Source organism: Oxyura jamaicensis, chromosome 1, assembly GCF_011077185.1.
Source record: "Oxyura jamaicensis isolate SHBP4307 breed ruddy duck chromosome 1, BPBGC_Ojam_1.0, whole genome shotgun sequence".
Taxonomy (NCBI): domain Eukaryota; kingdom Metazoa; phylum Chordata; class Aves; order Anseriformes; family Anatidae; genus Oxyura; species Oxyura jamaicensis.
The window spans coordinates 73,876,170-73,890,059 of record NC_048893.1 but is presented as its reverse complement, the minus strand read 5'-3'; the positions used below and the strand labels follow the sequence as shown (position 1 = coordinate 73,890,059).

Below are 13,890 nucleotides of genomic sequence, written 5' to 3'. Positions count from 1 at the left end.
GAAATTTCAAAGCATATTAATGAAAATCAGCCTAAGTAATGCCATGTGGAAAGAGGAATAAAGGTACGAGTTGAAACTGCATCAGAAGACAGAGGTATCAAAGGACCCTTAGTCTTTTAGAGGTACCTAAAGCTGAGTGACTAAGTGTGATTCTTAGGAATCTGTAGTTTAGGATTTGCACATCCTCACTTCTTTCTTTCAAGTTTATAAAAATTAAATTTACAAGCACTCACATGTTTTGTTCAGTGAACAGCAATATTGTTTCAAATTTATTTTCTTTTAAACTAGTTACTGTAATATTGAAACACCTTTAAGTTTATTAGTTGGAAATTTCTGAATTGCTGCAGCAAGCGTCTTGGTCTTTCTTAGTCCCCAAATTATCCCCTGGTCTTAACAAGCTGCAGTGACATCCTTTCATTACATAGGTCAGACCCACCAAGCCACAAATCAAGATGATCAGTTAAATCTGGTACAGAAAGACTTAGAGAAGAAGGGAAGGCACAACACCACAGACATAAGGTACAAGCCTAACTTCAGAGGAGCCAAAGGAAACACCCAGGTGACAGATACTTCTGCTCATTGTCTAAGACTTGACACATTCAAGATTCTGCTGCAGAATTCTGCAGTACACATCAGTCTGGTTTACAGAAAGATGAGGTAAGGAAATACTGGTTATAAAAAGGTGATAAATCCTTATTGTTGTGTTTTAACCTGGCCAGCAGCTAAGCACCACACAGCCGTTCGCTCACCCTCCCCCCTCCCTCTCTGGGATGGGGGAGAGAAACGGGAAAGTGAAGCCTGTGGGTTGAGATAAAGACAGTTTATTAAGATAGGAAATAATAATAATAATAGTGCATACAAAACAAGTGATACACAATGCAATTGCTCACCACCCGCTGACCGATGCCCAGTCCAACCCCAAGCAGCCAGCCCCCCCACCCCAGCTAGCCACCCCTATATATTGTTCAACATGATGTCAGATGGTATGGAATACCCCTTTGGCCAGTTTAGGTCAGCTGTCCTGGGTCTGTTCCCTCCCAGCTCCTGCTGCACCCGCAGCCTGCCTGCTGGCAGGACAGAGCGAGAAGCTGAAAAGTCCTTGGCTTAGTATAAGCATCGCTCTGCAACAATTAAAACATTAGCATGTTATCAGCACTCTTCTCATCGTAATCCAAAACATAGCACCCTACCAGCTACTAGGAAGAAAAATAACTCTGTCCTAACTGAAACCAGGACACTGATTTACAATAGGTCAAACTGTAGCACAAATTTTATTATTAGCCAACAGCAAAATACTTTAAAATATCATGTATTTTGTTTACTTGTTTGTACTTATTATTTCACTCCAGATATCTTTATCATGGAAGCTTAAATAAAATCAAGTCATGGCAATGTGTGACGCTGTTGATAATCCATGCCATGAGTAACTGTGCTGTGCTGCAGGAGTACAGAGTTCAGTAAGCTTTGCCCAAATGATTTAAAATTAGCTCACGCACATTTGGTGTCTGCCTCTTCGTAAATCTTTGACATAGATGTCTAGGTGGTACATTTTGCCTGACATGTGAACTGTGTAAAATACAGTTCACAGCATTACCTTTAGTATCTCCACCAGCAGGTATTTTTTACACTTCACAGATACAGGAACTAATGCTGCTCTCCAGTCACAGCATTTCACCTCTGTTCAGCCCAAATGCTTTTCCAGTTCTCGCTCTACCGCGCCAATTGTACTCTCCACTTTACAAGTCTTCCTGATGGGGATTTCCTTTCCAGAGGTAAAGAGGTCCTACGCTTAGGTTCTACATTCAGTGAAGTGCAACAGCTCTTCACCTCAAGATTTTTCTCCTGAAAATCCCTGAGCAGATATGGTAAAGGAAAAGGAAATCCATCAGTCAGCACGCTTGAGCACTGAGAGGGCACAGTAGAGAACAAAGTGCCTTCTCTGACTCTCCACCAGACTAGCCAGTCCAACTAAAATCTTTCTAGTAGGAGCATCTCTTACTGTAACAGAGTAAAAAAATGGAACTGGGAATACTAGTTGCTACTTGAAAATTTGCTAAATTAACCAATATTAAATGCACAATAAAGCAAGCTGGCTTCAGCCAAGCCAGAATATTACTGCAGTATGGAGGCAGCAGCACAAGGCAGAGCTGTAAAGGCATGCTGGCCCACTGCCTTTAAAGGAATGATGCTCTTCGCTCACTCAGGGTGAGATCATTAAATTTTTAACTTACACTGTGAGTGACTACCAAAACCAATGAAACTATACAAATCATATTCAGTCTTAGAAGGAAAACACCATAAGCATCTCTCCTGGTGCTCCATTGTTAATGTTTTGATACTGGATTTGAAATAATTAGAAGTAATTAAAGGCTCGATAGTCCATTGGCTCTGACTCTGAAATAAATGCAGGCTGTGACAAGTGCTGGAAAGTGAAAACAGCACTCTGGGAATATGAAGGACTTGTCTACATACAGAAGTTGCACTGCTGCAAATTTAACTCAATCCAGTTAGAAGAAGCTCTTTTTTGAGGGGTTCCCTAATATACCGTGATTTACAACTGGCTCTTGTAGTTTTAAATTTTTACACTCATGTTTGCAAGCGTAAGTCAGAGACAATCCTGCACACACTTACATAAATCAGTAGAAAAAAATAGTTTTAATTCCACTGATACAGCTTGCATACAGGCCAAACTTAATATGGATTAGATACAACTTTAAAAGTTCATGGCTTCTTGCAACCACAGAAAAATCCAAGGCTCTCTCGTTTCATAAACTTAGTATCATCTGCTCTCTTCCAGCCTGTCAAAAGCCTTACTTATTTTTAACGACAAATGTGTGTCCTAAAAAAATATTATGAATATTATGCTGCTCTTTTGGGGAGTCACAACACTATTTTGCCTTTACATAAAGTACCAAATAATAATCAGAAGATATGGAAGATCTCCTCCTCCTGGACCTTCTATTCCCTCAAAATGGGCAAAAGTTTCTTCAAACCTTTTTTAGTTCCTATTTTTAGTCAAAAGACAAGTGTGTAACTGCGGAACACATGAATCTGCTCTAATCAGAGCACACTAGCATGACACCAAAAATCATGACATCAACACAGGACAGGTTTGTTCTTCTCAAGTTTCTACAGAACACAAAGATGCCTTGGGCTACTTGCTGGCTTGAAGAGACCAACACAATGAGATCAGTACTACAGAAACATTTTTTCAAGAAGTCTAGAGCCTGCAAGAAAAAAAATGATGACTGAATTAGTAGTCTAGAGTGTCTGCTCTAGTGTCTGCACTTCTCTGATCAAGCTCAATGATTACATTCAGTTCCACTCTTAAAAGATTTAATTTGTACATGGTTGTCTGAGCCAGCAAAGAAAAATAGTTGAGTGATCAAACACCACTCCAAAAATCAAGGGCAAACAAGAGCAGAGAAAGAAATGAATCCAAGGATTTTAAACATAAATGTGTATGTAACAGTGATGACTGCCTTAGCGCCATGACAACAAACAGTAGATTCAAGATTCAAGAGCACAGTTAAAATTAAGGTTAGATGTTGTCTTGAACTCACCTACCTGTGTACTGTAGCTCAGAAAATTGTCCTTGCAACCCTTAAATACAGCAATAAAGGGTGACACAGCACTGCACATTCTGTTGTCCACATTCAGACCTTGTGTGGGATCTTTTCAGAGACCTAGATTGTGGAACTACTAGTGGTTCTGGACCTATTCAGTAGTTCTGAATTAGTAGGACAATCCCTTGTTTAATTGACATTCTTACCTCTGCAGCTAAGTAGTTTCCAGTTGCCAAGTGCTTAAATCTAAACAAGCTATTCCACTGTCCTGCCCCTCCCCGGCAAGGGTCATGATGGACAACCTGTAAGAAGTACAGATTTTTAATCATGCTTCTCAAGATTACACTTAGATCACTGTCATTTCTTACAGCTCATTCCAAATAAAAATATGTAAACTACATAATTACAAACAGTCTAACACAAAAAGAAGTTCTGTGTTCACACTAAGCCCACCATAGATAACAACTCATTACATTTATTTTTCACTAGATGCCAGAAAAGTGACTTGTCTTACTTTCCATATTTTCATTCATCTACATACTACAAACATGATGAGCCAAATTTTGCTTTAAATAACTAAAGTACTACTTAAAAGCAAAACTCCAACTCTCTTACAGTGTTTCACTGTTTATACCAGCTCCATTTTTGACAATACTGGGGACTTCTGATAAGTTTTCTTTCAAGTGATTAAATATCTCCATATCAATTTAAATATCCCAAATTACTTCTTTAAAAATTTGACTGACCTGTAGGTCATTTGCTATCTTCAAATCTACCAGTCCCTGTCTCTCATAGGTGGTAAAGTAATCTAAAATAACTACAAGTACAATATACTCTGCATATTTAATATAGTTCTTACTAAAAAAATGAAGGCAAAACTTACCACTTGCCTGAGCTAGGAGCTCTTTGTTTTAAATGCACAAAGTTAGCTCAACACCTAAGAACTTTTGGACACAGGCATTACTTTACTATAATGGCAACAGCTCGAGACATACCAGTTTCCAATGTTCCTCAGTTAAACAATAATATATCTGCTAATCATCTGAAAATCACTCCCATTCAAAGACAACCTTATTCAGCCTAACTAAACAGATTTTGACTTGCCCTGTTGCAGAAGAAGAGACTCAATCATGTTTATGAGATTTGTTGTCAGTCATCATCAATTTCAATTTTCTATATTGCGCATGAACTCAAATATAACCACTCAGAACTCAGAATATGTGAACGTCATTCTATTGGCTTTGAAAAATTGCACCATTTATGTCAGGTCTGAATTTGACCCTTTGTCGTTTCAGTATAGCTAAATATGGTAAGAAAACATCCTCTCTCCACGCACTCACAGCAATAAAGCATCTCTTCAGTGTTCATCCTACACAAACTTCATAAAACAGTAATAGATACGGAGAGGTGTATGATGTTATCAAGAGGCTATGAATGATTCATGTTGTGGTTCAGTATTTTTACTGAACCCTGGCTTTCATGAACTAAAATACTTATAAAAAGCGAAAAAAATACCTCTATTTCCCACAGTGCCTTAGAACTTGTTGCAGAGGTAGCTGACTGACGCAATGTAGTACGAAGGAAAATATGCTGTTTCTTCTCATATTCGTCACAGGTCAGAAACTTCTCTTGTTCTGCATGAAACAACCTAACAACATCTCCCTAAAGTAATATGAAAAAGAAGCATTATTAAGTGGTATGGAAGCTATTGGACTCATCCTCTATATCTGCACTAGCTTCAGTGATGTCATCATAGTTAATGTGAAGAAAACATTAGCTTCCTGTCGCCAGAGCAGGTACCAAGTGCAGAATATATAACCTCAGCACTGAGTCTGGAAATCTAGTATAAAATGCAATAAATCACTCCTGCATGACATCCATGTGCTTTTGTGAAAATAAAACTTGATTCAGAGCACTCTATCAAATAGCATATAACAGTTAACCCAACGGTGATTTTTAATTTTAGCTAACTTTACTAAATGTGTTTTTCATTTATTATCTATCTTTAGCGATATTTAGGGAAACCAGCTTTCTGTGAAGGCACAGTACAACTATGTGTCATAGCCATAGTTCATAGTTCCTTTCATTGTTCCTGTAATGCATTTTATACTAGAGAGCCAAAACTCACTAACCCTCACTAGACTTGTTCTGACAGGGGCATTTGTATCATATGCTTTGGTAGGCTCAAGGAATCTCAAAGCCTCCTCTGTCACCTTCCTTCATCCTCTCATACTTTCCACACAACTCATACCCCAACGCCAGCCTCTTCTCAGGCTCCCCTGTCACAAGCCAGACTCCCACTTTTGAACCTCTGTCTCTCCTGGTCCTGGACATCCAGGTTCTCTCAAACTCACACTACTCCACAGCACTTTCACAGAATCACAGAATCATAGAATAGTTTAGGTTGGAAGAGACCTCCAAGATCACTGAGTCCAACCTCTGACCTCACGCTAACAAATCTTCCACTAAACCATATCCCTAAGCTCTACATCCAAACATCTTTTAAAGACCTCCAGGGATGGTGACTCAACCACTTCCCTGGGCAGCCAATTCCAGTGACTAACAACCCATTCAGTAAAGACGTTCTTCCTAATATCCAACCTAAAACTCCCCTGGTGCAACTTTAGCCCATTCTCCCTCGTCCTGTCACCAGGCACATGGGAGAATAGACCAACCCCCACCTCGCTACAGCCTCCTTTCAGGTACCTGTAGAGGGCAATAAGGTCACCCCTGAGCCTCCTCCTCTCCGGGCTAAACAGTCCCAGCTCCCTCAGCCGCTCCTCGTAAGACTTGTTCTCCAGACCCTTCACCAGCTTTGTAGCCCTTCTCTGGACTCGCTCGAGCACCTCCATGTCCTTCTTGTAGCGAGGGGCCCAAAACTGAACACAGTACTGGAGGTGCGGCCTCACCAGAGCCGAGTACAGGGGGACAATCACTTCCCTGGCCCTGCTGGCCACGTTGTTTCTTATGCAAGCCAGGATGCTGCTGGCCTTCTTGGCCGCCTGAGCACACTGCTGGCTCATATTCAGCTAACTGTCAATCAATACTCCCAGGTCCTTCTCTGCCAGGCAGCTTTCAGAGCTTTCTCCCTTCTTAACTCATATTCAGTTCCTGCCCCAGCCTCATCTTCTCAAAAAGATGCAGCAAGTACTTCTTGCTTCGTCTTGCCCCTCATGTAGATGTTTGTCATGGCCCTTCCTTTCCTACAGAGCAAATGTAAGGTAGTCACAATTATTCCCTTTATCCTATTTGTTATCTATAAAGCTCCTATTGCTTTGCTCTTCTCTAATATTATCTTCTCATCTTTATTTCTCCTCTGTAACCAGAACTGATATCCCCTCTCTATTTATTCCATTGGCATCATTTTTGTTTCCTTCTGCATCTCCCCAGAGCTTGAAGCACTATGCCCAAATAGGTCTACACAGATACACCCTCTCAAATTCTTCACAGAATCACAGAATTTTCTAGGTTGGAAGAGACCTCAAGATCATCAAGTCCAACCTCTGACCTAACACTAACAGTCCCCACTAAACCATATCCCTAAGCTCTACATCTAAACGTCTTTTAAAGACCTCCAGGGATGGTGACTCCACCACTTCCCTGGGCAGCCCGTTCCAGTGTCTAACAACCCCTTCGGTAAAGAAGTTCTTCCTAACATCCAACCTAAAACTCCCCTGGCGCAACTTTAGCCCATTCTCCCTCGTCCTGTCACCAGGCGCGTGGGAGAACAGACCAACCCCCACCTCGCTACAGCCTCCCTTGAGGTACCTGTAGAGGGCGATAAGGTCACCCCTAAGCCTCCTTTTCTCCAGGCTGAACAAGCCCAGCTCCCTCAGCCGCTCCTCGTAAGACTTGTTCTCCAGGCCCCTCACCAGCTTCGTAGCCCTTCTCTGGACTCGCTCAAGCACCTCCATGTCCTTCTTGAAGCGAGGGGCCCCAAACTGAACACAGTACTCGAGGTGCGGCCTCACCAGAGCCGAGTACAGGGGGATGATCACCTCCCTGGCCCTGCTGGCCACACTGTTTCTTATACAGGCCAGGATGCTGTTGGCCTTCTTGGCCACCTGAGCACACTGCTGGCTCATATTCAGGCGACTGTCAACCATCACTCCCAGGCCCTTCTCTGCCTGGCAGCTCTCCAACCACTCATCTCCCAGCCTGTAGCTCTGCTTGGGGTTATTGCGCCCCAGGTGCAGGACCCGGCACTTGGCCTTGTTGAACTTCATGCAGTTGACCTCGGCCCATCGGTCCAGCCTCTCCAGATCCTCCTGCAGAGCCTTCCTACCCTCGAGCAGATCGACACACGTACCTAACTTGGTGTCATCTGCAAACTTACTGAGGGTGCACTCAATGCCCTCATCCAGATCATCAATGAAGATATTGAAGAGGACCGGCCCCAGCACCGAGCCCTGGGGAACGCCACTAGTGACCGGCCTCCAACTGGATTTGACTCCATTCACCACAACTCTCTGGGCCTGGCCATCCAGCCAGCTCTTAACCCAACGAAGTGTACGCCAGTCCAAGCCATGAGCAGCCAGTTTCCTGAGGAGAATGCTGTGGGGAACGGAGTCAAAAGCCTTGCTGAAGTCAAGGTAGACCACATCCACAGCCTTTCCCTCATCCACCCAGCGCGTCACTTTGTCATAGAAGGAGATCAGGTTCGTCAAGCAGGACCTGCCCTTCATAAACCCATGCTGACTGGGCCTGATCGCCTGCTTGCCCTGCAAGTGCTGCGTGATGACTCTCAAGATAATCTGCTCCATGAGCTTCCCTGGCACTGAGGTCAAACTGACAGGCCTGTAGTTTCCCGGGTCAGTCCTCCGGCCTTTCTTGTAGATGGGCGTCACAGTTGCTAGCCGCCAGTCAACTGGGACCTCCCCCGACAGCCAGGACTGTTGATAAATGATGGTAAGCGGCTTGGCCAGCAAACTAGGTATTCTTCCTCAAAACCTAGTGATACCCTCAATACCTACCAAAAATAGCCAGCTGTTAATGACTTAGGGTACAAGCAAGAACAAATGAAATTTATTTATTCCAAATGAAAATGTAAGTGATTTGGAGGCACAAAGCTGTGCAATCCATCAGCTTATAAAGCTACATTGTCTTATTACAGCTGTTGTCATCTTTCATACTTCACTCCCTTCTGTACCTTGTTATACATGCTTTTTGCATCTTAGCCTAAACTGAAACACCACAGCTATTCAGTACAGAGCACTCATCATTCTGGGCTTGAACTTCATCGTTTCTCAAGGATCCTCAGTTGTCCTTGGAAGGGGGAGGAGGCTGGAAGCTTGCACGATCTAGACAATTCCACTGGCTAAGATAGTAATACAAAGGAAAAATACTCTGGCTGGTGTAGGACAGTAGTAATAAGGGATCTTTGATGGTTCCATGAAGTTCTCATTTCTTCTTTTATTTACTGTAGAACTAATATTTCTATACAGTCAAGGTATGATTTCTGAAATTCAAAAATATTAACAAAAAATATATATAAAACTTACTCCTTTCAGTACATCGTCTCGGTAACTACTGAACTTCATGAACAAAGTTATTTTCCAGCTTGTGGTACAGTTGACAGCATTTACCTTTGAGAAAAAACACAATTGGAGAATTATAAGGGTTGGTTGGGTTTGGTCTTTTTTTTTTTTTTTTTTTTTTAAAGCATTGTATTCTTCTACAATAACACACCACTCTCAGGGTAGCAGGAAACATGGCTTAGTTACAGACATATATACAGTACCAAACACAGAACCTGAAGCTCTCAATACTTCATAATGATGGCGATGTTGGAGAAGATTCAGTGGGCAAAATGCTGTTCTGTCTATTTAAAATCACCCAAAGACAACCTAAATAGCTGCTGGAAGAGGACTTACTCTTGCTCTTATCAGTGAGCATTTCAGAAACTCATACAAACCTCACAAAGCTCTCAGAGCCAGGAAAAAATGTGCCAAGAATAAGTAAATTTCATCTTGTTTTTTTGAGGCCAAGCTGGAACCAATGTTTAATACTGGTACCTAGCCTATGCTGGGGTTCTGGTTACCACAGGGCATAATACATCTCAGATTGACAGTTACCTCTCCCCTAGTGAACTCACCTCTTTGCAGCCAGGGTTATCTAGAAGTTCAATGTTGCTAGCATGCAGAGGCTGCCCTGCATTGACTGGCATCAGTACAACTTTATCTCCCACAACAACCTGGAAGTCAGAAATAAAATGTAATTTTGACCTATGTAATTATCCAATAAAATGAAGTAATATTACATTTTTAAAAAATTACTCAAATGCATGCTCTAGGAATGGCACTTGGTGAACTTATCTGCAGACAATTCACAATTCACACACACATGGAATCTCTTTACTGGTCAGTTCTGTTCATGTGTGCTTCTGCAATTGCTTGGGTTTGAAACTTGACACTAATGACACTTGCATTCTCAGTAAGCATGTCACCCAGTTCAGCAGAAACTCAAGACCATAAAATAGATACATGAACCTATGAATTCCAGGAGCAGATCGGTTAATCTACAATTTGCATTAAGTACTCTTTATCCCATATATACTGCCAGCCAAAATGCAGAGAAAATTTAGAAAATAATCAGTAATCAGACAGCAGGATTGTTTTCCCTCTGTTGCTGTCAGCCAGCCTCTTCCATCAATGTCTTTCATTTCACAAAAGCCTTAAGAAATTGCCTGTGAAAAGGCTTTTTTTTAACTCAGTGACTCCTCACTTTGTGTGCCATCTTCTGGCAAATGTCAGGACAGGCTCAGGAGTTCTCTGATTCAGACTACAGAACTGCAAACTAGTAAGGAACATAGACTACTGGAAATTCAGAGAGAGGTGAACACACTCCATCCCCTTTCCTGTTACTCCCTAAATGATGTTTGGTGCTCAGCACAGGTACTGGATACAGCAGCTGAGAGATCTTCACTCTACAAGATGAAGTCCTAGACTCCTTGCAAGCAAATTCCCATGCCCTTGGAATTATTTAGTTATATAGACAAGGAGAAGAAATATATGAAAATGTCTCTGACCTAAAAAGTGCTTGAGATGTGCATATGGAGAATTCACTTCACACCTGGGAGGGGGGGAATAACAATCAATACACACAGATTGGTTGGCATTGATCCTGATTTGCTTATGTTGTTCGCAGCAATTTTAAGCGCACACACACACAAAGACAAGAAGTGGCTAAATGTGACTTTTTGCTATTTGAATTGCTGCAAAAGCCATGCTTTTTTGGAACACAAGTAAACAAAAATGTTTTCTGCATTGATCAGCATATTTCCTATGAAAAAAGCAGAGCCCAATCCAGACTTATGTAACTTCAATGAAGATGAATTTAGTCCACTTATTGCATGGGTGAAAAAGAAGGTTGCGTGTTCATTATGAACACAGCTAAAATAAACAGTAGCAAAAAACAGTGTCATCATGCTCAGACTACATGGAACAATCCTGTTTGGTCCAAGTAATCAGAAAAGTTCACTAACAGAACCAAAACCAATTATGACAGGGTGCCTTTACAGAACCTTACTTATACAATACATTCCTGCATGCCATGCTACACACAGACATTACTTACAGTCCATTTTAAGAAGTTAAGACCAGACAATTCATTAATCAAAAGAACATCAGGCTCGCATCCTGCAAAGTGGAATCAGGACTTCAAAATTATTGAAAGTACACCTGGACAATAATAACAGTGAGAGAACACACCATTGAGCATCCTAGTAAAAAAAAAAAAAAAAAAAAAAAAAACAGCCTAAGGGGAAGATATTTTTTAATGCTTCCTGTGGTTATCATGGAGGCAACCAGTAGAAAAAAGAACTACACAGCTACTCTGCTCCACAGAAGGAACTGTTATGTGCGGTCATAGTTTCTGTCTCAATCTCCTAACCTGCTTCAAGTTCACATCAATAACCTGCCCTCAATGCTGGCCAGCTCTGTCAGTTGCTATGGAAGCAATGAGATATCCCATGTTCTTCTACTTTCTTCTTTTTATGCTTGTTTCTAACCTCCTTTAGCGGTAGGGAAGGAAGGGACAGAGATGGTTTAAGATTGCTTGTTTCCTGTACACCCTCCACTAGCAACATAGAAAATGAAAGCAAAGTGAGGAGGGAATCCTTTTTTTCTTACACACGGCAGCTTTTGGCAAGCTGCAAGTCTGCTCTTTTGAATTCCTCCCATCCAATACCCATGCCCAAATACCCCACACAGTTCATTTCTGACTCCAAATAATGTCCCTGCATGCCCAAGGCAATGGAGACAGAGCACGCTCATGTGCACACATGCCCACTTGCCCACATTTCTGCCTGTAGAATTATTCTTTGTGGAGATTATTGAAGAGAACACAACACATTCCCAAGGTTTTGCTCTGAAAAATTAAAATTAACACCAGCTCTTTCTTCTTTTCCTTAGCTACCCATAGGCACAGCCAGCCATAGCATGCTGCAAACCAATGGTCAGCTCATAGCTTGATTGGTTGCCTGGACTCTTTCCTCACACATACAGATGAAATCCTTAAAAAGTCCTTCCCAAATGAAACCCTGTGTGTATCTGACACACAGCTCTTGAGAATTTAATTCCCAATTTCACTCTTGTTTTTTCTGGTCTAGGTAATAGACCAGAAACGTCTGATCCACAATACTTCTCTTGCGTAGCTGAAAGACCATGCAGAGGTGCCTACAGGTCTATTCATGCTTGTTCCTTTTCTCTGGAAGATGCTTGGGGAAAAGGGAGAGGTTTTCACATACCCTTCTGATTGCTACATATAACAGGGAAAGACTATGACTTCAGTGGATTCTGACCATTAGCTCACAATACAATCCAGAGAACGATGGAATTTCATACTGAAATCCAGAGAATGATGGAATTTCATATTGAAACCAATGAGCATTCAGCTTTTGAATTCAAGATAAACCTCCAAGGTCCTTCAGTCTTGGATGCAGCAGTGTTCTTCTAAATTTATTCAACCCTAGTTGCCTGTGACTTGGTGGTGAGGCCACACTGAAACTAGGAAGAGCCACAGCCAAAACCCACCGCTTTGGCTTCTAGATGGCGTATCAGGTCTGGCATCACTTCGAGCAATTCTGTGTTGCATATAAATTCAGTAAATCCACCTAACAGCTGCATCTACCCTGTAACCAAGAACTAGGACCGAATACTCTAGTACAGTGATGGTACAGCACAAGGACTGCCCGTCACCAGACGCTGTATGAGCTGTTAAGATGCAGGAGCATTGATTTCAGTTTGGACTAATTATCCAAGCAGATTACCAGGCACACTGAAGGCTCTGCTGCTCCATCTTCATCACTTTTGTGTTATAAGCACATCTGCCAATCATACTGCTGACATATATCAAAGACTGTGAGAATTAGCAGAATTTTCTCATGGATGGCTGGCCATTCCCAATGTTCAAGACCAACAATTCCCTTGTCATGCTGCAAGATCAAGTTTTCAAACAACTAAAATGGCAGACAAGCAAAAATGAATTCCACACAAAGCTAATCCTGCTATGAGTGCAAATCTTGCTTTTCAGTCTAACTGGAACCAGCTCTGGCCTTAATCAGTCATATCTCCCATTGAAGGAGAACTGAGATATGCAAAAAACATCGCAGAGTTATGCCAACTACTGTAAAATTTTGGCAATATTTTTCATTATTTGCACAACTAACCAGTTGCCACAGAAGCTAAGCTTTGTTTTTCTTTGAAAAAAAAAAAAAACAAAACAAAACAAAAAAAAACCTTTAAAACACTTCACAAGACTACACAGCCACAATGACTTGCCAGAAAAGTCACTCCCATGACTTCCTATATCATAGTTTCCCCCAGATAAAACCACTTCATTTTCTTTTGGATCTACGTTGCCTGGGTTCTCTGACACCGTAGCAGTCACCCAAGTACTCAATACTGACTTCTACCATTCTAGAGACAGATTCTGTAAAAACTTTCTAAAATTTATTTTCTCAGGGAAATTTCCTTGTAGCACAGAAATTGAAAATAGAATGGAAAAAAAAAAAAAAAAAAAAAAAAAAAGGAGAGAGAGAAGTTCCTAAACAGAGTAAACAGAAAAAGGGCCTAATATATCAAGCTAATTCCCTTTTCTGAGAAAGAAGAAAACTGTAACAAATAAATAAAATATAAACACTTTAAAAGCTAACCTAGTGGGTGGGTAAGGTGACACCAGCTTATGAGATATCAGGTGCTTCATTATGTGTGTCCTCCAGAAACCAGTCTTCTAATGGGCACCTCTGTGAGCAACTGTGAGGGAAGGGGTGGGTACAAGGCTGGAGCCTCCCTTGGCCTGTGAGGGCCAAATGAAAGACCTCTTA

The 13,890-nt window shown here is 41.5% G+C and overlaps 1 protein-coding gene across 9 annotated transcripts in view; it reads right to left on the bottom strand.

Annotated features, from left to right (window-relative positions):
• Positions 1-13,890, bottom strand: part of ITPR2 (inositol 1,4,5-trisphosphate receptor type 2) — a 281,796-nt gene that overhangs the window by 213,514 nt on the left and 54,392 nt on the right. For all 9 annotated transcript variants that reach the window (XM_035321243.1, XM_035321209.1, XM_035321166.1 and 6 more), the window contains 4 exons: positions 9,661-9,759; positions 9,068-9,151; positions 5,082-5,228; positions 3,773-3,868 (listed from right to left, as the gene is read on the bottom strand). In XM_035321243.1, coding sequence (XP_035177134.1) covers positions 3,773-3,868; positions 5,082-5,228; positions 9,068-9,151; positions 9,661-9,759 — 426 coding nt within the window. The remainder of the gene's footprint in view (positions 1-3,772; positions 3,869-5,081; positions 5,229-9,067; positions 9,152-9,660; positions 9,760-13,890) is intronic.